General features: G+C 32.9%; 1 protein-coding gene across 1 annotated transcript in view; it reads right to left on the bottom strand.

Annotated features, from left to right (window-relative positions):
- Window positions 1-406: 406 nt before the first annotated feature.
- The window catches only part of LOC124109648 (zinc finger protein 420-like), a 91,549-nt gene continuing 64,121 nt past the window's right edge, over window positions 407-27,834 (bottom strand). The window contains exons 4-6 of the mRNA XM_058570746.1: window positions 14,057-14,183; window positions 7,843-7,921; window positions 407-3,559 (exon numbers count right to left, since the gene is read on the bottom strand). Coding sequence (XP_058426729.1) covers window positions 1,438-3,559; window positions 7,843-7,921; window positions 14,057-14,183 — 2,328 coding nt within the window. The 3' untranslated portion in view covers window positions 407-1,437. The remainder of the gene's footprint in view (window positions 3,560-7,842; window positions 7,922-14,056; window positions 14,184-27,834) is intronic.

Genomic DNA, 27,834 nt, shown 5'->3' with positions numbered 1-27,834 from the left:
GTGGCTTTAACCACAACATATATTGCATTTTGCTGTTCAAAATCTTTGTTTCTCAGCCACCTGGTTTCAAACGTGTAAACTCTACATTTGATGTAGAAAGATAAGATGTATCATTTTAAAACCTAGAATCTGATGCCTGAAGTGTGACAAGAAATATTTTTAATGCTTTTTATGCCCATAAAATCCTGAGTAAAATTTAACTAACTACAGAGCAAAAGACATTGATATGCATGCTTTTCATCCAAGCAGCACAGGAGGCTGAGGCAGTAGAACCACTAGTTCAATCCCAGCCTGAGTACTAAAAGTGAGGCCCTAAGCAACTCAGTGAAATTGTGCCTATAAATAAATACAAAACAGGGCTGGGATGTGGATTAGTGGTTGAGTGCCCCTGAATTCAATCCCCAAAATAAAATAAATAAGTAAAACATTGACAAAGGAACATGCTGTCCATCTGAGTTTATGGGAAAAACATTGATGTGATCATAGACTTCAGGCATAAGATAGTTTTATTAATGTGTCAGTTTGATACAAACGAGGCCTTTAAGTCCAGAGATAGCTTTGGGAAAAAAAAAAGATCATTTGAATTTAATCAATTAAAACAGAGAAACTGATGAAAGGACAAGTGAACATGGAGAGGTCCACAGAAGGAAAGAGGGCCAAGGATCCAACCATGCTTCCTGCCCACTTCTATGGGCTCCTGTGTAATGGCTAGTTGGGCAAGGGTTGGGGTTTCATAGAGTGAGCACTGCAGAGCTATCTCTGGGTAATTGTAACTTTTCTTTCCAGTATGATGTTTCTGGCGACCAATGAGGTGTGATCTTACAACAAATGACTTTTACATCCTATTCTTTACAATAGTATGGCTCTTCCCAAGTATTAATTCTCTGGTGTCAAATAATGTATGATCTTTGGTTAAAAGCTTTGCCACATTCTTTTCATTTATATGGTTTTTCTCCTATATGAAGTCTCTGGTGTTGACTAAGGAGTGACTTTCAATGAGAACCTTTGCAACATTATTAATATTGGTATGGTATCTCCCCAGTATGAATTCTCTGGTGTTGAGTAAGGTATAATCTCTACTTAAAAGCTTTGCCACATTCTTTACATTTTTATGTCTCTTGTCCAGTATGAATTCTCTGATGTACAGTAAGATGTGATTTTTGAGTAAAAGCTTTGCCACATTCTTAACATTTGTATGGCTTTTCTCCAGTATGAATTCTCTGGTGTTGATTAAGGCTTTCTCTATAATTAAAAGCTTTGCCACATTCTTTACATTTGTATGGCTTTTCTCCAGTATGAATTTTCTGCTGTTTAGTAAGGCATGAATTTTCCTTGAAAGCTTTGCCACATTCTTTACATTTGTATGGCTTTTCTACAGTACAAAGTCTCTGGTGTCGAGTAAGAAGTGATTTTTTTATTAAAAGCTTTGCCACATTCTTAACATCTGTATGACTTTTCTCCAGTATGGATTCTCTGGTGTTGAGTAAGGCATGATTTTTGATTAAAAGCCTTGCCACATTCTTTACATTTGTATGGCATTTCTCCAGTATGAATTCTCTGGTGTTGAGTAAGTTGTGATTTTCGATTAAAAGCTTTGCCACATTCTATACATTTGTATGGCATTTCTCCAGTATGAAGTTTCTGGTGTCGAGTACAATGTGATTTGCAATTGAAAGCTTTGCCACATTCTTTACATTTGTATGGCTTTTCTCCAGTATGAATTCTCTGGTGTTTAGTAAGGTTTGATGTTTGATTAAAAGCTTTGCCACATTCTCTACATTTATATGGCTTTTCTCCAGTATGAATTCTCTGGTGTCGACTAAGGCTTTCTCTATAATTAAAAGCTTTGCCACATTCTTTACATTTGTATGGCTTTTCTCCAGTATGAATTTTCTGGTGTTTAGTAAGGCATGAATTTTCATTGAAAGCTTTGCCACATTCTTTACATTTGTATGGCTTTTCTACAGTACAACGTCTCTGGTGTTGAGTAAGAAGTGATTTTTTATTAAAAGCTTTGCCACATTCCTTACATCTGTATGAAATTTCTCCAGTATGGATTCTCTGGTGTTGAGTAAGGAATGAATTTTCATTGAAAGCTTTGCCACATTCTTTACATTTGTATGGCTTTTCTACAGTACAAAGTCTCTGGTGTTGAGTAAGAAGTGATTTTTTATTAAAAGCTTTGCCACATTCCTTACATCTGTATGAATTTTCTCCAGTATGGATTCTCTGGTGTTGAGTAAGGCAAGATTTTCGATTAAATGCCTTGCCACATTCTTTACATTTGTATGAAATTTCTCCACTATGAATTCTCTGGTGTTGAGTAAATTGTGATTTTCGATTAAAAGCTTTGCCACATTCTATACATTTGTATGGCATTTCTCCAGTATGAAGTTTCTGGTGTCGAGTACAGGGTGATTTGCAATTGAAAGCTTTGCCACATTCTTTACATTTGTATGGCTTTTCTCCAGTATGGATTCTCTGGTGTTCAGTAAGGTGAAATTTTGAATTAAAAGCTTTGCCACATTCTTTACATTTGTATGGCTTTTCTCCAGTATGAATTCTCTGGTGTTTAGTAAGGTTTGATGTTTGATTGAAAGCTTTGCCACATTCTCTACATTTATAAGGCTTTTCTCCAGTATGAATTCTCTGGTGATGATAAATTTGTGATTTATGATTAAAAGCCTTCCCACATTCTTTACATTTGTATGGTTTTTCTCCAGTATGGATTCTCTGGTGTTCACTAAGGTGATATTTTGAATTAAAAGCCTTGCCACATTCTTTACATTTGTATGGCTTTTCTCCAGTATGAATTCTCTGGTGGTGAGTAAGGCTTTGTCTATAAGTAAAAGCTTTGCCACATTCTCTGCATTTGTAAGGCTTTTCACCAGTATGAATTCTCCGGTGTTGAGTAAGGCATGATTTTCGATTAAAAGCTTTGCCACATTCTTTACATTTGTATGGCATTTCTCCAGTATGAATTCTCTGGTGTTCAGTAAGTTGTGATTTTCGATTAAAAGCTTTGCCACATTCTGTACATTTGTATGGCTTTTCTCCAGTATAAATTTTCTGGTGTTCAGTAAGGTGTGATTTTTTATTAAAAGCTTTGTCACTTTCTTTACATTTCCAGATGTTCTCTCCAGTATGATTACTGTAGGGTTTAAAAAGATTTGAGCAACACTTAATGACATTTTCACATTTTTTCAATTTGTAGGGTATATCTCCATTGTAAAACCTATGGTTTTTAGTAATGGATGGAATTTGAGTAAAATATTTTTCACATTCTTTACTTATGGAAGATTTATTACTGCTCTGATAAACAATTGAGGAAGCTTTAAATGCTTTTACATATTTTTTAAACTTGTAGGGCTTCCCACCAAAATTTATTCTCTGGAGTTCAGGAATTCTTATAGTTGTATGAAAAATGCTTTCAAATACCTTATATCTGTAATTTGTCTCTTGATTATGAAAGCTTGGATAAATAAATTTTGGGCATGGATTAAAAACTTTTTCACTTTTATCACTGTAAATCTCTGTTAAATGATCACATGAGTGTTTTCTAGGATTTAAAAAAAAGAGGGAAATTTTAATGACTTTCACAGAATTTACATTGTTTTACACCAAATCTAATATACTGCTAATTACTTGGGGTTGAGATTGTCTTCAGGTCCTGAACAGAAATATTTGTGGATATTTACAAAATGGTGCATTTCAAATTATTCCACTTACTAACTAAAGTATGAAATTGACTACATAGAAAATTTTGTATGTTTTAGAGGAAGGGTATAATTACAAAATGCTGTGCAAATATATTTAAAAGCACACATGAGTCCTCAAATACGACTGCCATATGTGCTGTTGTCTCTTTCCAGCTTAGCCAATGCCCCATACCCCTACAGTTCCAACTTGCCTCAAACACACTATTGTTTGGTTTTAATTTGTGGGGAATCCTGCAGGCACTGGGACACAAATATGGTGCTTATGTGCCAGAGCATTTTTCATTAAGCCAAAGACCAAACTGCATCTGAGCTGGGCTGCTCAATTTTCCAGCAAAAATATATATCACTGAGGGTGTTGTTAAAATTCTTTCTATGTAACTAGCTCACTGAAATCCGTTAGAAAATACTTTGGATTTGTTGAAAACATATTCCTTGAGATGCACAGATGAGTAGTGCTATGGCCTCAGATTTTGTTCACTGGGGACATGTATTGAATCCAGGAAGTCTCTGGATTTCCCACTTGGAAAGTTTTTCTCATTCCACCCACAACCACAGAATGCATAGATATTTTGAGTATTCACTTGGAGTTAGGTCAAAATCCCTGTTGATATGAAAGATGAAGCAGTGCATGTCAGATGGATCTGCTGAAAGATATCTATGAACTGTGCATGAATTTTTTTTTTTAAAGCATGGAATCCATTAGGAGAAAAAGTCTGGTATCTGGGAACTCACAGTTGAAATCCAGCTAGTTTGAGACTATCCATTACATGTTATATACTACCTAGTTTTGCCTAAATTCAGCATGACACTGGAGATAGTATCATCCATTGGAGCCACATAGCCGCAGCACCCCAGAGATGGGTGTGATTTGCCAGAATGCAAATCTACATGTCTAAAGAAAGAATCTTACTGTTGAAATTTTATTCCTACCATTGATGTACACTCCCTTAAATAAAGAATGGAACAATTATCTAGTCATCTTTTTTTAGATCCTATGTGGTCTAGAGAATATATAAGATGCTTTACGTATTTTACCATAAGTTATGGGGCCCTGTATCATATTCCTTTATTATTCATTTCAGATATTCATTTTTTTTCAGGTGACTCATCACTTTCCAAGAAGGAAATGACTCAGGTGGAATGCTTGAGGTCCCATGACATGGAGTGATTATGCTAACTTGTGAGTCATAAATAGATACGTAACTACACAAAGACTGCTTCAAGTTGAATTATAATCATAAATATTTACAAGCACCCTTGACTCAAACCATCAAGTTTCAAGGAGAAGGGTCTACAAAAAAATGGTATTCTGAAACAGTAGACAGAATCATGGATCGACAAAGACATTATAGATGTTTGTTCCCTAAGGAGGAGAAATTTCATGGTAAGACATGCCCCATTCAAAGGTGGTCTTACCTCACCAATGTGGCTGTTTTAATTTTCTTAAAGGTTTTACAATCACAAGCTTTAGTCCTTCATTGATCTTCATTAGCCCCACATCTTCCCTACTGCTTATGCACCAGGCATATTTTCTACCCCTCAGCATGAGCCCAGAAGAGTGTCAGAAGACTTACATTGTTCTCATAAGACCCTCATGTCTGCTTTTGAGGTGTGATGCATTCCTGCAAGCCATTTGGGCTTTGGGTTTTCTGGGAGACTGTGCTAGAAGTTCCTGAGTCTTTCCTTTGTTTCAATTGCTGTACATGATAGATGAGCTGTATGCTTACTTGATGTGTTTTAGAAGGACCTCACTGCTTCTCTTCACTTTTATTAATTATTAATGCATTTAAAAAGCAATGCTTACCAAACTTTTACCTTAAACATATTTAATTACTCAATAGTTCTTTTCAACAGAAAGTCCTAGTGAGGCTTATTGCAGCATTTCCATTTCTCCTTAATCTGAATATTTTTCTTGTCTCTAAGTAAAAATACTATACATGTGTTTAAATGATGAGACAATTTGTCTATTTTGTGTAGAAACTCACCTTGTTAGAACATTGCAATTTTGTATTAGTGATCTATAGACTTTTATCTAATGTGCAATCACATAGAGATCATTAAAAGTTAAAACATAACGAATTAATAAGCATTTTATTACTATTTAGATTTTTTTCACTAAAATGCCCATTTCTATTCTAGTTTTATTTCTAAAGCTTACTAAACTGGTTGAGTCTTTATTTTCCTGAAGGTATTATAAAGACTCAGCTTTATAATGGCCTGTAAACATTGAATATATATGTAGTTTGATACATGTTTTTGCATTTGAAAATACTGTGCATTGTAGTGGTTTTATAAAAAATACTGAGTAGTATATATTTTAAAATTACAATAATGTACTTAAAATTTTTAACCGAACAAAAAGTGGCTGTCACAAGTTGAGCAGTCAGTCTTCTGAGATGTTTGTAATAATGTAACCTGATAAATTTGTAATTTTCTGTATAAATAATTTTCATTATTTTTTCTCTTTATTAAAAATAACAGAAACCCTCTCTGATTTTTAAAAAAAGTATGAGCTGAAGTACTGAAAACATGAGAAACCACAATTGAAACACCACGAAGAGGAAAACATGAGAATGACAACCTCAAACCATAATCTTAAAAATGCGCCAAGCACATACATGGGTTATGGCTGCTCAACTTTCCCTCTCCCTTCTTCAGGTAATCATACCTTTTTATTTCTGTGAGGAACGACCCTCCCCTAACCTCAGGAAACACTATGAGGGACACTCCTGCACCTGAAGCAGCTATTTACAGTTTTTACCATCAGCATATTCCTTACCTATGCCCACAGTGATTAGTGCAGAGGGGAGCATATGACCCACTCTGACTCTGATTATCAAGCCCAGAAGTTCTTGGTTGAGCTAAACAGGAACCCAGAAGGACACAAACCTGAAGTCACGATGGACCATCATAAAAGGGAACATCTGTGAGTGAAGCCATCAAAAGAGTAAGTGAAGAGTAAGACTGAGTACAGATGAATTTGAACTCCAGAATCCAGCCATGCCTCAAATCAAAATTTTGCATAGCTTTTAAAAAGTGTAATATAATCTATTTTAAATCTTTCTTTTAAATTAATATCAGCTTAGAGGTAGGTCCTTTATAACCAAAATGACCCTGAGTAGTATACTTCAAAAGAATGAATGTGAACCATAGTGGGACTTCGAATGTAAAATCTGAGTCTATTGTTCTGGTAGGCAACACAGAAGAACTCCCATCTGTGCCCCAGATGAGCTGAGACCCTTTACTCATTGAGTCTATGTGCCAAACACAGAGGCAGTCAGAGGCACAAGGACACTAAAAAAGATCACAATGGTGATGCTGGGAACGTCTCCAGGCACAATTGAACTGAAGTATGAGATGACACAGGTAAACTCTAGTTTATCTGCTACCAACACCAAATGAAGACAGGAGAAGACATAAAATGGAGACCAGCTGGTGAACATAGTTTGGATTTGCAAAGCATCAGCACAGTCTGCAGTGAGGGAGCAGGATGCATTGTAGAGCTTCCATGTATGCAGACCAAGCACAGATTTCCAGGAAGCTCCGTTAGTCAGATTTCCCTGGGTTGCTACCACCATCCCATCAAATTTCCTCTAAACCCTGTCTGATATGATTGACAGGTATTCAGAATTTTAGAGTGGCAGAGAGATGGACCTGTTTTCTTTTTATCAATCAAATGTGGTTTTATAACAATGTGTTTGTGTGTGTTTGTGTGTGTTTGTTTGTGTGTGTGTGTGTGTGTGTGTGTGTGTGTGTAAGGATCCCTGGTACAGGACCTTGCACATGTTAAGTACTCTACCATTGAGTTGTGTCCCCAGTCCTATAACAATATATTAAGAAAGAATTACCTTATAAAATACAAGCAGAATTCTAGTTTTAAATACATATATGCATATGTAAAAGAACAAAGATCTTTTTAGGAAGAATTGGAGGCCAGGCTAAGTGCATCAAAGAACATCCTATGTAAAGAATCTAAAATCAATTCTTAAAAGTTAACAATCCACAAAGGAAAAAAAATGGAAAGGAAAATAAAAGAAAAAAAATAAAAAATTTCTGAACTTTCCTCTCTTTTAATTTCTATTTCTTGTTTAAAATTAAGTATCAACTGTCTTGGTATCCATACCTGCTCTTTATAAAGTTTTGCAAAAAATATTTTATTTCTTGTTCTTCTGAAAATTCTTGGTTTGGATTAGAAGTCATACCTGAAATAAATTAAAATAGCAAGTTATTCCACTTATGACACTATGGTGAATAGACTCTGAAAATATATAAAACCTTATCAAGGTGGGGGAGGGGAATAGCCACAGAACAGAATAATTTAAAGCCATTATTACTCAAGAAATATATGTAGAGAGAATTTACTACAATATGCTGAAAAAAGCTGTGAGAACTTTGAAAATCATCTTAAGAATTTGTAGCACCACAGATGAGGACAACATTCAAACTGACTGATATCACAATCACAGCCCTTCACTTCAATATATTTGAATGCCACCTGTGACTCAAATGTTGCAGGAAATAAATTTCTCACTTAGTTTTTTTTTTTTTTTATCTTTTTGGGGAGTATTTTTTTAGGATTAAACACAGTGATATTCTATCATTAAACTACATCATAGACCTTTCTATGTTTATACATTTTTTGAGACAGTTTATTACAACAATGCTAAAATTTATTTCAACCTGGCATTCCACTGCCTTAGATTCCCAATTATATGGAATTACATTTATATATCATTGCACATGACCTGTTTTTGTTTACATTGTAAATTCTAAATATTTTCCAAAATGACTATGATGATCTAGTTTAAAAAATTTTAAATAGAAAAATCCCAATGAAAATAATAGCTCACACAATAAAGGGTATAATCTACTTAAGCAAACAAAAAGTTGAGAGTTGGAAAATTGATGTTGTTAATTATCTAAGCAATGCCCAATAACCATTTCAAAGATATTTATTAAACTAAATAAAAATGTAGAAAATTGAAAATAAATTCAGAAAAATAGCAACAGAAAAAGTATAAATTATATACTAGAAATATTCTTTAAAAAATGTCTCAGGCTGGGGATACACTGTAGATGACAGATTGCTTGCCTCACATGCAAAAGGCTGGGCTTGATCCCCAGCACCCACCCACACACACACACACACAGTCTCATGAATTAAAAATTTGAGGAAGAAAATATATCAAATGCTAGAATTAATTAAAAGACACAGGTAGTGCTGGGCACAGTCGTGCATGACTTTAACCCCAGCATCTCAGGATGCCGAGACAGGAGGATCAGGAGTTCAAAGACAGACTCAGCAATGGTGAGGCACTAAGCTCCTCAGTGAGAACCTGTCTCTAAGTGAAATATACAATACTGATGATGTTGTAAGTCAATGGTTGAGTGGCTCTGAGTTCAATTCCCAATAAATAAATTAAAAAAGTTAATAAGTTTATAATCAAACTTGTAAAACTCTTCAAGAAAATAATTGATATCAAAAGATATAAAAAGAGAAATTTTATTTACAAACATATTCTTTTATGATTAACAGTTGATTTCTTTGCAGAAAACTTCCAAAGAGGAATTGGGATATATAGGTATGTATGTTGAAAGAAAAAGAAAATATGAACCTAGAATACTTTATCTACCAATACCATTTTTTTGAACTTTATGAAAAATACATCTTTAAAGACATGAAAATATTCAAAAATTGCTTTACTTCTTGACCTGCTGCAAGAGAAATAATCAGTGGAATATTTCCAATAAAATATTCTGCACAACAGAAATCATATAAAATTTGAAATATCTTGTGGAAAAGAAAAATATATACAAATATATATTTTATTATACTTTCATTGTTGTATGTAAAACATTTCATTCTACAATAGAATGTGGAAAACTAAAGCATAAAAATTATCATAAATTTTGCTAATTAGTATAAATTAGAAAAGCAGGAGTGACATCAATAACAAATCATGGCAACACATGTAAAGACACTGATTGTTTTAGGAAACCAAAATTAACTCAGATTAAAATGTAGTGCAAACTAAGTACTTTATTTTTTTCATTAATTTTCCTTTAGTTATACATGACAGTAGAATGTATCTTCATATATCATACATTCATAAATTATAACAATCTATTCTTTTGTTGGTAAATTATGTGGAGTTACACTGGTTGTATATTCATTTAAGAATATATGAATGTTATTTCCAATTTATTCTACTGTTTTTAAGCACTTAAATAATTACAAAGTAATGACAAAATAAACATCAAGGATAAAAACTAGAAAAAAAAATTATCACCATAAAAATGTATGAACTACAAATTAAGGCATATTTTAATAGTACAAACATTATAAGAAATCATCAAAACGTGAAAACTATAGAAGTTTTTCCTCATCAGTAATTTAAGTATCAATAAACAATTTTGAAAAAAAAAACTAATCAAACACAATATGACCAACAAGATTAAACTTAAAAATATGTTAACTATGTCAGATTTAAATCTACAAAAATTCTCTTTAGATATAAGGTCAGAAAAAGATTAAAAACAAAAGGATAAAACAAATATTACATTCAAAATGGTTGATAATATTTATATAAATAAGAGACAAAGTAGAATATTATATAAAAATAAATATGCCAAATCCTTAGATTACAATCATAGGGAATATATTTGTAACTCAAATAATGTTTTTCATATACAGAAAGAAAAGACAAATTCAACATCATAGAAAGCAACAACGTAATAATAGGAGACATCAATCCCCAATTAATGCAAAGAATAAAAAAATAGAATTGCATTATTCCCCAAGGAATGAAAAAAAAAAAAAAAAAAACCTTCAAAAAACATTAAAAACCATTTTGGTTTACAGAGGCAATAGTCTCTGTAGTCTCTGGAATATTATTCCAAAGAAATCAAGTTAAATGCACAAAACAAATATTAACAGATATTACAATATTGAAGTTGCATTCTAACAAAACATAATTTAAGACAGAAATCAAAAGCAAAAGTGATATTTAAAATTTATGAATATGAATTTAAAGCCAAATTCAGCAATTAAGCAAGGCCCTAAGCAACTTATCTAGACATTGTAACAAAATGATATATAAAAATAGCTGCCAGCCAGGCGTGATAACACACACTTTTAATTCAAGAAGCTTGGGAGTCTGAGACAGCAGGATTGTGAGCTCAAATCCAGCCTCATCAAAACAAGATGGTAAGCAACTGAAGGAGACCATGTTTCTAAATAAAATGCAAATTGGGGCTTGGGATGTAGCTCAGTGGGCAAGTTCCCCTAAGGTCAATCCCCAGTACCCTACCCCAAAAAGGGGTGTAAATGTGGCTCAGAGGGAAAATACCTCTGTTACAGAAAAAAAGCCTAAAGCACCCAAAGTAATCTATGAAGCCCATGTAATTCCAATCAAAAAAATCAATATTATTTTTGCATGTACAAAATAAGTTATTTGAACAATTCTATGGAATCAAGCCAATCAAATTACATTTCCATGACTACATGTAGGCGATTTGGAATTAAATATGAAAAGTTTTAAAACTTTACAAAGATAAGAAATTGTATAATATTTGCAATGATCAACTTTTAAGATAGTATATTAAGTGAAATAGTAATACCAATAAAAATAACAAATACCAGGTAATTCTATGTATGAGAGATATCTATTGTAGCCAAATATAGACACCAAAAAGAATGGCATCAGGGATGAAAAGGTGAGACAAAGGATCACTTGTTTGGAGGAAAAATAAACTTACTTTTTATGTGATACATACATTCTAGAAAAAAAAATCTTACAAAACAATTTATATGAATACTACTGAGCAGTAAATTCAAAATATATAAGACAGTAAGTTCAGGAAAGTTATACAGTATACAGTTTTTATCAAAATTAAAAATTTGACAAATACATAAAAGATAAACAGAATTGGAAACATCTTTATGGTACCTTTAAAATACTAAAGTCTTACTCCTAGACAAAAGAACAGATTCATATAGAGAGAGATAATGAATATGCCATTAATTCTAGCAACTTGGAAGAAAGGCTGAGGCATGGAAATAGAATTTCAGCTTCAGAAACTTAGCAAGAGTCTATTGTAAACTAAAAGTCAAAAGGGGATGATGATGTAGCTCAGTATTATAAGAGTTCATTCCACAGTGTGTGTGTGTGTGTGTGTATAAATATATAAACTTAAATACATTATATGATTAAGCACAAGAACTGAGTATAAACAATCAATGTACTATATAAAATCATATATAAAAGGGGTTAATATTTATATATGTAAGATAAATCATAGAAAACTTGATTGAAAATTGGAACATGGTTTACGTGCAGTTTAACTTCAACTAATGTTTTCCTAAAGTGACAAATCATGATAATTTCTATTCAAATATAACATATAGGTATAGAAATAAAAACAATATCATGGATGTGAGAAAACCTAATGAACAACACTGAAGCTCTCTATAGAGTGAAACTGGAAAAAACAAAAAAACAAAAAAAAAAAGAATTAGAAAAATGTAACCCACAAAATTCTGGATAATTATATTACAATAGAAATATTTCTTTTTACATTTTTTGTAGTGATAGGTGGACAGAATACATTTATTATATCTGTTTATTTTTATGTAGTGCTAAGGATTAAACACAGTACCGCACATATGTGAGGAAAGCCCTCTGCCACTAAACTACAGCCTCATCCCTGAAAATTCTTCTTTAAACCACATTGATCAGCTATACTTGCATAACCATTAGGAGCAGGTATTATGAAATACTGCTATTTATTACATGGCAGAAAAAAAATTCACAGAATATCTAGTATAAGCATTCATATAAAGATCTGAATATTTAAATTATATTAAAGAATATTTAAATATTTAAATTATATTAAAGAAACTCTACTATAATTCTAATATATTACAATGGTTTTACCTAGATATATTTGAAAATGACCAAGTTTTCTAGGGATCCCCCAAATTCCAATAAATGTCAGGTCGTAAATATCCTCACAGGCATTGTGAAATACTCTGTAGGGATTCTGATTGTGGAAATATACAGTGAAGCATTCCTCTGGAGAGAAAACTCCCAGGGTAATAGGCACTCTGTTTCCCACCCTTAGAATGCCCTGCAATTTCCCCAGGAACTAGTAAAATAATAAAATACATGTGCAATGTTAAGCTGCTATGGCAATTCCCTGCTTGAAAATGCTCTGCACTAGAGTGTTATCAGCCTCAAATATAATCTCTGGCACACAGCTCCTGGGAATAAAAGAACTCTCTTTATAGATAAGCACAATGTTTCACTGAGCCTAAAACTGTCCACATAACATTAAGTTTATACAATGGACTTTCTTGAGAGCTACACAAAACTCCTAACATTGCACATTACAATTTAGTATATAACTGAGGAATAAGGTGCATAATGCTGATAAGTTGCTAACCTGCCTAGTAATAAAATGAATAATATGTAGTAGTGATGCCAATGAACTAAATTAACCTATTTATATGAGGCAGCTTGGCCTCCTTGCCATTATGCCACCTTTCCTGCATTTTGACTCTGTCTTTTTTTTTTTTTTTAAACAAATGCTTTGTTTATTTGAGTGTAGGGAGAAGGGAGATCACTGGAGAACAAGAAGGAACTTAAATAATTGATATGCATGATAAACATAGAGCATTGAATGCTCTTTAATTATTGCAACAGAAATAAACCTACGCTTGAAAAAATTAATTTTTTGTGTCAGATTTTAGCTTATCAATTAACATTTTTAAATGTGAATTCCTCTTTGACATTTGAACCTCTTATCTGTATTCTTTGCTTCATTGATTTCTACCCACTTTGATATATGTCTGCTGTCAATTTTCTCTTCAAATCGCAAGGTTATTTCTTTGGGGGAAAGAAAGGTGACCAAGGATAAATTATAGACAGAAAGATGTTTTTGATGGAAAATGGAATATGTCACATTTTGTTATTTTCTTGATAAATACATAAGTCTTTTTAATATTTTCCTCCATAGGAAAAAATAAAGAGAAAACACCCTATAAGATTCTACACAATCATTTTCCAAACCATTTTATCCAGATAAAAACACTAAAATACTTTGAAACCACTTTTATTCTCTACATTGTGAGAACTAATTAGAAATGATAAATTAAACATAAAGAAAAATATTTAACACTTTTTTTTTCTACATAAACAAATGCCCAATCTTTGTCCTAAAAAACAAGAAACTAAAACTTTTTCATGCAAAATAGAAGCTGGCATAAGATACTCTATACAGTTAAAAAATTAAATATTGGTTTTGAATTAGATGTTCTGAATAAAATTTAGGCTCACCAATAAAGAGTAGGTGTCTACAGATCTCTAACATCACATCTCCATATAAAGTCTGCTGAGAAGGGTCCAGGCATTTCCATTCCTCTTCTGAAAAATCAATGACCACATCCCTTAATGTCAATGGTTCCTGAAGTAAAAATGAATAAATACACATCACATAAACCATATGATTCATGACATAGTATTTAACTTCAGAAAAATTTTAATGAGAGTTAAAAGAGGTGGTTTTCACATATGGTAGTGATGTCAACCGTTCAATAAGATACTTTTTTTTTTATGGTGCTGTGGATTAAACACAGGGCCTTGTGCATGAAAGGTAAGCACTCTACCAACTGAGCTATAACCCCAGCACCAATAATTTGTTATAAGCAGTAAAATTGGTGGACAAATTTGGTATAATGAAACCCAGAGAACAGCACATGAGGAGCAAAACACTGAAGCAAAAAAGTGAAAAAAAATCCAACATAATTCCAAAGGATAAATAGTAGTTGCAATTAGTTATTGAATATTCAAAAGAAGCACAACCAAACAAAGCAATGATACTTGAAACATACTTAGAAAAATTATAAGTATACTTATACAACAGTGGTCACCTTAGCATGTTGAAGATATAAGAGATCACTAAAGACACACCAAAATTTTCAATTGTCCACATATTTATTTGAATGGTTACCTCCAAAGTTGTCTATCTTCTCATTATTTAAACATACCATAAATCTATATGATATTTAAAAAAAAAATACTTTTACTTCTGCAGACCACAATATCACAACTCACTTCTAAAACAATAGAATAAAATTTTTAACTATCAAACTATTACAAAACACTTAGGTACTTGGGTCAACTTGAACTACATGGAACAAAGTTATAACAAAAAATAAAAATAAAAAAGCAAATTAAGTGAACAGACTGTTAATCTCTCAGTTCATAAGGAAACTGACACATCAGGTTTAACATTCCCAGATTTGTAAAACCACTCTCACGGTGAAACTGTATCCTCACCTGGCTCATTTCAAAGTAGAAAGTGAGAGAATACTAAGCAGTTAAGAAAAAAAAAATTCTGAAAGGTTCTGGCACCCTAAATGCCTCCCTGACCACATGGAAATACACCTTTTTCCAGGTTCTCACTTATCACTAGTGAACCAACACATACATGAAGTTAGTTTAACATTCTGTGTGATGTCTTTCTTCTAAAACAGCATTATTATTTTTTTTAATTACAGATTTATCCCAGGAGCTCTGTACCCCTGAAATGCATTTCAAGAATTTTTTTTTTTAATTGTGATAAATGGGCTTAAAAAGTTGCTTAGGGTCTCTATATTACTGAAATTAGACTCAAATTTACTTTCTTCCTATCTCATTTTTCCACATCACTGTGATTACAGGTGTGTGCCATGACTCCTGACTCTGCAACCACTTTTGAGACCAAATGTGCAAACAACAACCAATATTTCAACAATTAGTAGTCTAATAATTCAATTCTGATAACATCTAGTACATATCCCACAAGGTTGGTGTTATGCCTATAAAATTTTCCTAAATGAAGTGCCAGTTTCAAGTCCCAGAATAGAATAATATTTATATTTATGATTAATTTCCTATAAATTAGGGGTCTCTACATCTACACACACACAAGTTACTTATTCTGATAAAAAAAGAACACACTTATGTATACCAGCTTCTTATTATTTATATAAATAGGGAAGTTGACAATTGAAACCTTGCATAGAATATAAAAAAATGTCCGATGAAAATGGCATACCTTATAGGCCATTTTAGGAAATAATCGGTTGAAGATATTACCTCCAATTTTTCTGCTATGCTACAGAAGAGCTCCCTTCCCAATATGATTTAGAAGATCCTCACTATTTTAAATATGCTGGTTCAGAAACTCAATCAGAATATTCCCATTGTTTGCCATAAAAGAAAAATAAGTGAACACTTTTATATTCAGGGGTAAGAACAAAATATTTGTTTTTAAAAAAAAGGAATCGTAAGTCTCTCCTTTAGGTGAAACCCTTAGAACATTAAGCCATCTCATGTTCAGCCCAAAACAACATACACGCAATTTTCTTAAAACTCCTAAGTATTTGTTGGCTTCAGGGTAAAGGATACTTCATCTGGAATTTTGATTTATTTTTTGGTAAGGGGGCATTCTACAACTAAGATATATTATAGGCCTTTTAATTTTTTTTCTTTTTTCTTTTTTTTTGAGACAGTGTCTCATTAAGTTGCAACACTAAGCTTCAGGTTTGATCTTTCTTTTTCAACCTCCAGGTTGTTGTGATTACTGGCATGGCCTAATATGCCCAGAATTTTATGAATTTTCTAACCTCCTTTGGTCCATTTTCCTTTCACCTTATTTATTTGCTATTTCTTCATTAAAAAAAAAAAAAAAAAAAAAAAAAAAAAAAAAAAAAAAAAAAACCTTGACAGCCTAAGATTTTGGATGCATCCATATTTTTCTAACCTGAAATTCTAGAAATAGCTCCACAGCAAGGAAAATTATAGCCATAGACACAACTAAGATCTTACTTAACCTTCAATGATGTTCTTTTACAGGCTCAAAAAATTACCTTGGTTTGAATACAATTTTATTTGAAATTTAACTCTATCTTTTCTCTTTGGAAACTTTTTTTTAAACCTTTCAAATATTAGTGACAAATTACATTTTATATGTAATAAAAATATTAGAATAAGTGAGAGATGCTCAATCCATATAGAATTTACTTAAATATTTAGTTACCACCCCAAACATGAGGCAGTACATTATGTCTTCCAATTAGCATATAGTGAGTTTTTCCTTGAAGATATCTGCACAAACACAGTAGGATTTTTTTTTTTCCTAAATCCTTGCTACAGTTTATTCTCCTTTCAAATTCTGGCACATTATAAAAAATCTTCCCTAGATGAGTAAGAAAATGGAAGTCAAAACTCATATTTGCCTTTCTTTTCAGTTACAAAATCAATGGATCTGAGCAGCAATGTATTTCTGTGGAGCTGAACCTAACATTTGGGGAAAATAATATTAATATTCCAATATTTGATGTTTACATGAATCCTATAAAAGATATTTCTGTAATCTCTAGAGTATCTAGAGTATTCATCTAGTCCAACAAGATGCTCCATTCCCTGACCACAAGGTACTCTGTAGGAAGAGAGGATTACACCCAGGTTGGTATTCTCTAGGTAATTCAACATGGGAGCTGTGGGCACCTTGGGTTAGCTTCATGTAATTTTTACACCATGGCCACTCAAAGACATGGCAGATACTTAGGAGACATCATACTCTAAAGTTTCTTAAGGGGACCCCAAACTTGCTATCTATGCTTATAAAAGAAAAATAAACAAAAGATTCAAAGATTTTTTTAAAATTTTAATACTAAATATTAAACTCAGCAGTGTCTACACACTGAGTAACATCCCCCTCCCCTTTTTATTTTTTATTCTCAATATATTGATCCTCTTGCTTCAGCCTACTAAAATGCTGAGACTATGAACATGCATCTTCACACACAGCATTAGGTATAAATACTTTTTCATGTTATAACCCTATGTTCCTCTCATGTAAAAGTACAACCATATACATGCATATATGCACTCACTCACTTTTAAAAATTCCATCCAAAACCAAGGAAAAGATGAATTAAAACTATGTGATATTTGAAATGTTTCAGGGAACCATACTTCATAATATAGTGAATTCGCTTAGAAAAGATGACATTTAGGAAAATCATGCTTACCACACATTTGGAAAATGCACTTAAAAAAGTGAGTGCCACCTGGTAAGGAAAGAGAAACTGAAAATTCCTTGGACCACAGCTCCTCCCAAATATGCATTATTTACATGAGTCAAAATTCTCATGTTCTGATCCTGTCTATAACATCCACTCTGAAGGGGTGTAGGCAAGAAAACACAGAGTTACTTTCAGGCCAGGAAGAGGTCACCAATCTGGAGCAGGACAAAATTTAGAATCCTCACTGTCAACCCCATTCTTAGGGCCAGAGGTGGCAGTATATTGAGCTTTATCAAATTTAGAGTAGGGTTAAAAGATTACAAAGGTGACCTCAGGAAAGCCTAGGTTCTCAAAATTAGTTCGGACTACTTTTACTCAACCCCTTTCTTCTGCTTCATAATGTCAAGCCCTGCAGACTTATCATTTTTAAAAATACTCAAGGGCCTGCGGTGGTGGCTCTGGTAGACTACTTGCCTAGCATGCATGAGGCAATGGGTTCGATCCTCGGCACCACATAAAAACAAACTAATTTATCCACCTACAACTAAAGATACATAAATAAATATTAAAAAAATAAAAATACTCTAAACCCTGAGAGTCAGAGGGAAAAGGCCTGTGACAGAGCCACCCAGGCATCACAAAACCTGGAGATGGATCAAGAGATTTGCCTGAGACAGAGATGAATTTTCTCCCAGATTTTGAAGCCTACCCTCTATTCTTTGGTTGTTGCTCTGATTTAATAATTATTACCCCAATCAGTTCTGATTGAATAATTTTTACCTGCATAGAGAAAATACCAACATCAGACTCCTCTGAGTGCCAGGTGAAACAATTTCAACTAAAGCTTTAGGACCCCAAAATAATGAAATATTAATTATATTCCTTCTCAGACAGAGCCTTTTATGTCCTAGAAGACCTGGCCATAGAACAGGACATACATATTTAATGTTGAATATAATGTCACATCAATTATCAGTGACAATAATGCCAATAACAGATTGACAAGTGAAAATAATATAGTGAGAATTACTTTACATATTTCGGTTTCAAAACCTTCGTACTCTGTCTAAATGAGGCTTGCTTGTTTGTTTGGTTGGTTGGTTCCAGGGATACACCCAGTGATGAATCACTGAGGATCATCTCCAGTTGTTTTCTTTCTTTTTTTTTTTTTTTTTTGCCAAAATCTCACTAAGTCTTTGAGGCTGACCCTAAGCTTGTGATTAACTTTCTTTAGTTTTCTGAATCACCAGCATTACAGGTATGCAACAACACACTCAGCTCTTGTTCAGGAATTTTGATGCATCTAGATTTTAGAAAAAGTAGATAATCTTCTATAGCATCATGCATAGTTGAAAAAATAAAATGATAAATATGTATAACTGAGCTTTTAGATGTCACAAGTAAAACAAATAAATAATTATAATAATTTATAAATAAATGTCTATAAATTCTTTTTTTTTGACTTAAAATCTTTATTTTATTTTTTTTTTAATTTTTTTATTGGTTGTTCAAAACATTATAAAGCTCTTGACATATCATATTTCATACATTAGATTCAAGTTGGTTATGAACTCCCAATTTTACCCCAAATACAGATTGCAGAATCACATCGGTTACACATCCACATTTTTACATAATGCCCTATTAGTAACTGTTGTATTCTGCTACCTTTCCTATCCTCTACCATCCCCCCTCCCTCCCCTCCCATCTTCTCTCTCTACCCCATCCACTGTAATTCATATCTCTCCTTGTTTATTTTCCCATTCCCCTCACAACCTCTTGTATGTAATTTTGTATAACAATGAGGGTCTCCCTCCATTACCATGCAATTTCCCTTTTGTCTCCCTTTCCATCCCACCTCATGTATCTGTTTAATGTTAATCTTTTCTTCCTGCTCTTCCTCCAAGCTCTGTTCTTAGTTGCTCTCATTATATAAAAGAAGACATTTGGTATTTGTTTTTTAGGGATTGGTTGCTTCACTAAGCATAATCTGAAGGGCATCTGGGTTGGTTCCACAGTCTAGCAATTGTGAATTGTGCTGCTATGAACATCGATGTAGCAGTATCCCTGTAGTACGCTCTTTTAAGGTCTTCAGGGAAAAGTCCAAGAAGGGCAATAGCTGGGTCAAATGGTGGTTCCATTCCCAGCTTTCCCAGGAGTCTCCATACTGTTTTCCAGATTGGCCGCACCAGTTTACAGTCCCACCAACAATGTACAAGAGTACCCTTTTCCCCACATCCTCTCCAGCACTTGTTGTTGTTTGACTTCATAATGGCTGCCAATCTTACTGGAGTGAGATGGTATCTTAGGGTGGTTTTGATTTGCATTTCTCTGACTGCTAGAGATGGTGAGCATTTTTTCATATACTTGTTGATTGATTGTATGTCCTTCTCTGAGAAGTGTCTGTTCAGGTCCTTGGCCCATTTGTTGACTGGGTTATTTGTTTTCTTATTGTTTAATTTTTTGAGTTCTTTGTATACTCTGGATATTAGGGCTCTATCTGAAGGGTGAGGAGTAAAAATTTGTTCCCATGTTGTAGGCTCCCTATTTACCTCTTTTATTGTTTCTCTTGCTGAGAGAAAACTTTTCAGTTTAAGTAAGTCCCATTTGTTGATTTTTGTTATCAACTTTTGTGCTATGGGTGTCCTATTAAGGAATTTGGAGCCCGACCCTACAATATGTAGATGGGAGCCAACTTTTTCTTCTATCAGACGCAGAGTCTCTGATTTGATATCTAGCTCCTTGATCCACTTTGAGTTAACTTTTGTGCATGGCGAGAGGAGGGGATTCAGTTTCATTTTGTTGCATATGGATTTCCAGTTTTCCCAGCACCATTTGTTGAAGATGCTATCCTCCCTCCATTGCATGCTTTTAGCTCCTTTATCAAATATAAGATAGTTGTAGCTTTGTGGATTAGTCTCTGTGTCCTCTATTCTGTACCATTGGTCCACCCGCCTGTTTTGGTACCAGTACCATGCTGTTTTTGTTACTATTGCTCTGTAATATAGTTTTAAGTCTGGTATCGCTATACCGCCTGATTCACACTTCCTGCTTAGAATTGCTTTTGCTATTCTGGGTCTTTTATTTTTCCATATGAATTTCATGATTGCTTTATCCATTTCTACAAGAAACGCCGTTGGGATTTTGATTGGCATTGCATTAAACCTATAGAGAACTTTTGGTAATATCGCCATTTTGATGATGTTAGTTCTGCCTATCCATGAACAGGGTATATTTTTCCATCTTCTAAGATCTTCTTCTACTTCTCTTTTTAGGGTTTTGTAGTTTTCATTATATAAATCTTTCACCTGTTTTGTTAGGTTGATTCCCAAGTATTTTATTTTTTTTGAGGATATTGTGAATGGAGTGTTTTTCCTCATTTCCGTTTCAGAAGTTTTGTCGCTGATATACAGAAATGCCTTTGATTTATGCGTGTTGATTTTATATCCTGCCACTTTGCTGAATTCATTTATTAGTTCTAGTAGTTTTTTTGTAGACCCTTTTGGGTCTTCTAGGTATAGAATCATGTCATCTGCAAATAGTGATAATTTAAGTTCTTCCTTTCCTATTTTTATGCCTTTAATTTCTTTCGTCTGTCTAATTGCTCTGGCCAGTGTTTCGAGAACTATATTGAATAGAAGTGGTGAGAGAGGGCATCCCTGTCTTGTTCCAGATTTTAGGGGGAATGCCTTCAATTTTTCTCCATTGAGAATGATGCTAGCCTGAGGCTTAGCATAGATAGCTTTTATAATGTCGAGGTAAGTTCCTGTTATCCCTAGTTTTTCTAATGTTTTGAACATAAAGGGATGCTGTACTTTGTCAAATGCTTTTTCTGCGTCTATTGAGATGATCATATGGTTCTTATTTTTAAGTCTATTGATGTGGTGAATAACATTTATTGATTTCCGTATATTGAACCATCCTTGCATCCCAGGGATGAATCCTACTTGATCATGGTGCACAATTTTTTTGATGTGCCTTTGTATCCGATTCGCCAGAATTTTATTGAGGATTTTTGCATCTAGGTTCATCAGAGATATTGGTCTGTAGTTTTCTTTCTTTGAGGTGTCTTTGTCTGGTTTCGGAATCAGGGTGATGTTGGCCTCATAGAATGAATTTGGCAGAGCTCCTTCTTTTTCTATTTCCTGAAATAACTTGAAAAGTATTGGTATTAATTCTTCCTTAAAGGTTTTGTAAAACTCCGCTGTATACCCATCCGGTCCTGGGCTTTTCTTGGTTGGAAGTCTTTTGATTGCTTCTTCTATTTCATCTATTGTTATTGGTCTGTTTAAGTTGTGAGTATCCTCCTGACTCAGTCTGGGCAAATCATATGACTTAAGGAATTTATCAATGTCTTCACTATCTTCTATTTTATTGGAATATAGGTTTTCAAAATAATTTCTAATTGTCTTCTGTATTTCTGTAGTGTCTGTTGTGATATTGCCTTTTTCATCCCGTATGTTAGTGATTTGAGTTCTCTCTCTTCTTCTCTTCGTTAGCATGGCTAAGGGTCTGTCGATCTTATTTATTTTTTCAAAGAACCAACTTTTAGTTTTGTTAATTTTTTCAATAGTTTCTTTTGTTTCAATTTCATTGATTTCCGCTCTGATTTTAATTATTTCTTGCGTTCTGCTGCATTTGCTGTTGTTTTGCTCTTCCTTTTCTAGGGCTTTGAGATGAAGTGTGAGCTCATTTATTTGTTGGTTTTTCCTTTTTTTGAGGAATGACCTCCAAGCGATGAATTTCCCTCTTAAAACTGCTTTCATTGTGTCCCATAGATTCCGATATGTTGTGTCTGTATTTTCATTTATCTCTAAGAATTTTTTGATTTCTTCCTTTATGTCTTCTGTAACCCATTGATCATTCAGTAACATATTGTTCATTTTCCATGTGATGTAGGATTTTTCCTTCCGTCTTTTATCATTGATTTCCAGTTTCATTCCATTATGATCAGATAAAATGCATGGGATTATCTCCACCCCTGTATATTTACTGAGGGTTGCCCTATGGCATAATATATGGTCTATTTTTGAGGAGGATCCATGTGCTGCTGAGAAAAAAGTATATCCACTTGATGATGGTTGATATATTCTATATATGTCAGTTAAGTCTAGGTTGTTGATTGTGATATTGAGTTCTATAGTTTCTTTATTCAGCTTTTGTTTGGAGGATCTGTCCAATTGTGAGAGAGGTGTGTTGAAGTCACCCATAATTATTCTGTTGTGGTCTATTTGATTCTTGAACTTGAGGAGAATTTGTTTTATGAACGTCGCAGCACCATTATTTGGTGCATAAATATTGATAATTGTTATGTCTTGTTGGTGAATGGTTCCTTTTAACAGTATATAATGTCCTTCCTTATCCCTTTTGATTAATTTAGTCTTGAAGTCAATTTTATTCGATATGAGGATGGCCACCCCTGCTTGCTTACGAGGACTGTGTGCATGGTATATTTTTTCCCAATCTTTCACCTTCAGCCTGTGTATGTCTTTTCCAATCAGATGTGTCTCCTAGAGGCAGCATATTGTTGGATTTGTTTTTTTAATCCATGTTACCAGCCTATGTCGCTTTATTGGAGAGTTTAAGCCATTAATGTTTAGAGTTACTATTGATATATGGTTTGTACTTCCAGCCATGTTTGATTATTTATCTTCTTTTTTTTTTTTTAATTTAGTTTGTTTCTCCATGGTTAGCTTTCCCCCCGCCCTCTGTCTTTATAGAGGCACTTCCCACTGATGGTTTTGGTTATTGTTTTTCATTTCTTCCTATAAATTCTTATAATTTATAAATTACAATAATTTGTACTATACAATAATTTAAGATATAAAATAATTTAAAATTTTTATTACATAAAATTATAATTACTAGGAAAATATTTTTATTTTAAACCAATATATCCATAATTTTATTATTCTAATATAGAAACAACGAAAATTCTTAGCTAACTACATGTATTTTTCATTAAACTTTCAAATCTCACACTTCTTTCCACTTCTAATACTTCTCAAGTTAGACCTGCCATATTCCAAGAACTCATTAGCCACATATGGCAAATGGCTGCCACATCAAAAGTATATATTGAGTGCTGAGGTTCCCTACACTGCAAAAAAATTGAATGACTGAAACCCTCCTTTCTTATCAGAGTTGAGAAAACATGTTTTCCTTAAGAATATTTCTCCTTTAAATCAAATAAGAAATAATATTTTTAGACTCAGGAGGCTGCTATGAGAGATGCCTAAAGCCGGCCATTCTTTCAAAATGATAACTGTTATAATAACTTTTCATATATTAAAGAGCAAACAACTGATGATGCAAATCCAGGGGGAAGTGTCCTCATATATCTTCATGTCTGTATATACTTTTTAGTTGTGAACAAAAAGATTATTATTTTTTTTTTAATTTTTCAATTGGGCCTTCATCCTAGTGATCCAGCTATGGTTGTCTGGCTTATCTTTTTTTGTAGAGTATGCTGTGAGTTAAAGTACTAATAACATTTTCATGTCTATATGCATTTTGGCATTACTCAAAATTATTTTATAGATCTTTTAACATTAAATCAAGAAAAATAAATTCAGTGCTCCTTCCATGCATAAATCTATACAGTTAATTTGAAATTATTATGTTTTGAATTCTGGCTTCCTGTTTCTATTAAATGTATTTTAAGCTATCAAGTATTATAAACTACAAGAAAACTTACTAATTCATGATTCAAATGAACAGTTTTTGAGTAAGCCAAAATTATATTGACTTATCTGAGCTATTCTGATTTTAGCAGAAATTTTACATGTGTATGCTCTGCTATTTGACATGGTTACCCTGTTCCTGGAAGAGAGATGACTGTCCATTTTGGTCTTTTCATTCTCATCCACATGGTCTCTTCTCCTTTATAAGCCTAATATGAGCTTCTTCTTCTTCTTAAGATGATGAAGTTTACAAAGATAAAAACTGGAAGAATTCAACACACTTTAGGTCTAAGCAGAATACCAGTACGTTTCTATATTTACTCTCTTCTACTGGATGTAATATAATAGACATACTTTTTATTCACATATTGGCAAAGATATACTACCTCTTGATAAGGAGAGCTATAACAGAGAATTGCCAATTTACTGGGATACAGGGAAGTATATGGAACTGGAGATATTTTTGCATTTTATAATCTTTTTTTTCTTTACTTTTAGAAAATATTTGCATGTCTATTGTAAATTAATACAATTTTACAATACTACAGGTAGTAAGAGTCTATTCAGGTTTTGAACTCAGAAACAAAACTGTCTCAAAAACTCAAAAGATTTTTCTAGATTATATAGTCATGCTACATTTCTATGGCTCTTAATATAGTTCAATTGATAATGCTTGCCTTGAATGCAAAAGACCCTGGGATAAATTCCCAGCACCAAAAATAAATAAATAAATAAATAAAACTTTTGTAGGATTCTGTGAACTAAAGAATTACACCTCTGCTATAGAAGCACATTTTTTAGCTGCATATCTCCAACTACTTTTTACTATTCAAATACTTTCAAGAACACTCAAGTATTTTTTTAAATAGAGTATAATTTGGGTAAATCAATTTGGACTATGTTTTGAAAATTAAGCTAAATAATTCATTTTTATTTCTCACCATGACATAATAGTAAAAATGTGCATAACATACAGTATATCTTCAACTTAGTTTATTTATTTTATTTTTTTGGTATTCGTAGTCTATTATAATTTTGAACCTAGTCTAAACCTAAACATTCTTTTTATGAAACAGTCTCTTGATATGAAAGCAAAAGAACAAGATAGATCTACTGAAAAAATACTTCCTCACCAAACACTTTGAGTAAATACCTGAAAATTTAAGAAAATCATCCTTTTAATTTTTTCAACATGGCAAATCTGTTTACTGTAAACCCCCACATGAAAGGGTGAAGTGGACAAATCCACACAGCACACAAGGAAAACACAGAGACTTAATGCATTTTTAACTGGAAACCAGTGGTTTCCAATTCTGACTTAAGTGTACCGGCACTTGAAGGGCTCTTTAATTTTAAAAAGAAAAAAAAAATGCATTAAAATAATGTAATCCATAACCCTGGAATTCATATCCCTGGAGACAAACCCACCCATCAGTGTTCTTGAAAGATTGGAAAAAAAAAATTACCTTTTAGAGTAAAACTAAAAAACACGACTTTAAATTAACATCTTTTAAAAAATGAGTTGCAAAGACACATAAGATATATGCTCATGAATTTAGCTACACAATTTTTCAGTTTTTTGTTTTGTTTTGTTTTTAGCTATGAAAAGTACTTGTGATAATCAACTAACAAATAGAAAAAATCATATTTTAAATAAAAATTCTGGAGATTCTTGTTGATATGTTATTGGTATTACAGCTTTATGTTTGAAGTGAGTAAGCACATTATGGCAGGAACACATGGCATAAAATTGCACCAGGTGTCAACAATTTGGTCCAAATACATACTCTACAAAGAACTAAACAATTCCCAATAGGCGTTATCCTTCTAATGTTTTCACTAAATAAAACAACCTTAGGAACAGACCTCTAATACATGGACCATTATGAGGCAGTTATTTAAACCACAGAACCTGTATTGTATTATTGATGTCCTTTGCATACACTGATCTTTGATAGTCATTTTTGCCCAATCAACTCAGTTAAAAATTACTGGTAATACACCAGGCACAGGACACAGTTATAAGTGTCTTGATCATGAAACACATCATTTTATCAAAGAATTTAATAGGAGACAATTATTAAAGAAAATTTCTTAAGCCATGGGTTGTGTTGCATGCCAATAATCCTACATTGAAGGTGTCTGGTACTGCTGTATTGCAAGTTCAATGACAGGCTTGGTAACATAGCAAGATGTCATTTATGGATGCACTTCAAATTGTTCATATAAACATTCAAGAACATTTGAGTTACCTCTTATATTGGACCATTAGGACTAGTGGGGCCATCAATAATTTTAAATAAGTAATTATTCCACTCAACATATTCTTTCCTAGTATTTCAATGACACTATATTTTATTTTTACTGGTTGCTATGAAAATCATAATTTCCATCTTATCATTTCAACTTAATTAGAGTGAATATTACATATTTAACTAAATACAGATTAAAAAACTTACCACATACTGTTTATTTTCGTGAACCCTTTGTGCAATTACTATAAATATTTATGTTCACATATTTATTCCAAAATACACCATATAATTTTTGTACAAAATAATCATAGATTATTAGAAATCAAAGAGAAACAAGTATCAATCAGAAGACTGATAATGTATGCTATCCATGGAGATACACACCTATAATTCCAGTGACTTCAGAGGATGAGGCAGGAAGATCACAACGACAAATATTGCCTCTGTTACTTAGCAAGGCTCTAAGTCATTCAGCAAAACACTGTCTCTAATAAAAATATTAAAAAGGTGTGGGAGCTCAAGATGCAGCTCAGTGCTTAAGTGTACCTAGGTTCAATCAATGGTACCAAAATAAAGATTTCTAATATATTATAAAACTTAGGCTCTGTGGTAAAACTAACAGGATATACTATTCTTTGTACTGATTGTTGCATGTTCTACAAGATACTTTGCTCTCAGCTTTCTAAAGTTTTTAGGAAAGTGAATTCAAGAATTCCAAAGTCACTAAACACTACACAATATGGAGTATAGAGATCCTTTAATACCCCTGGTGAAAACCTAAAACAGGTCAGAGATGAAAAACAGTTCTTTGTGACCATTGTGAAGTTAAGTCTTCACTCTCAAAATTTTATCTACACAATGACAACACACTTTAGATAACATTCAGCCAGAAATTCACCACATAATACACATTACTTAGAAGCCCAAGTGCATATGCTTTGTTGACTTTTCCATTTTCTCTAAAGTTTCCTATTCTTACACACTTCATTTATGAGGACCTTGAAAATATCTACTTTTTAAGTTCTGTCATTACTCATTTGAGGAAAGAACAAAATTAACATAGCAAGAGATAAAAAGATCTTATTTTCACCATATTAAAAACA

This window comes from Marmota monax, unplaced genomic scaffold, assembly GCF_021218885.2.
Source record: "Marmota monax isolate L192 unplaced genomic scaffold, Marmota_monax_Labrador192_F-V1.1 WCK01_AAM20220418_F8-fsc00262, whole genome shotgun sequence".
Taxonomy (NCBI): domain Eukaryota; kingdom Metazoa; phylum Chordata; class Mammalia; order Rodentia; family Sciuridae; genus Marmota; species Marmota monax.
This window is presented reverse-complemented; position numbering and strand designations above follow the sequence as displayed.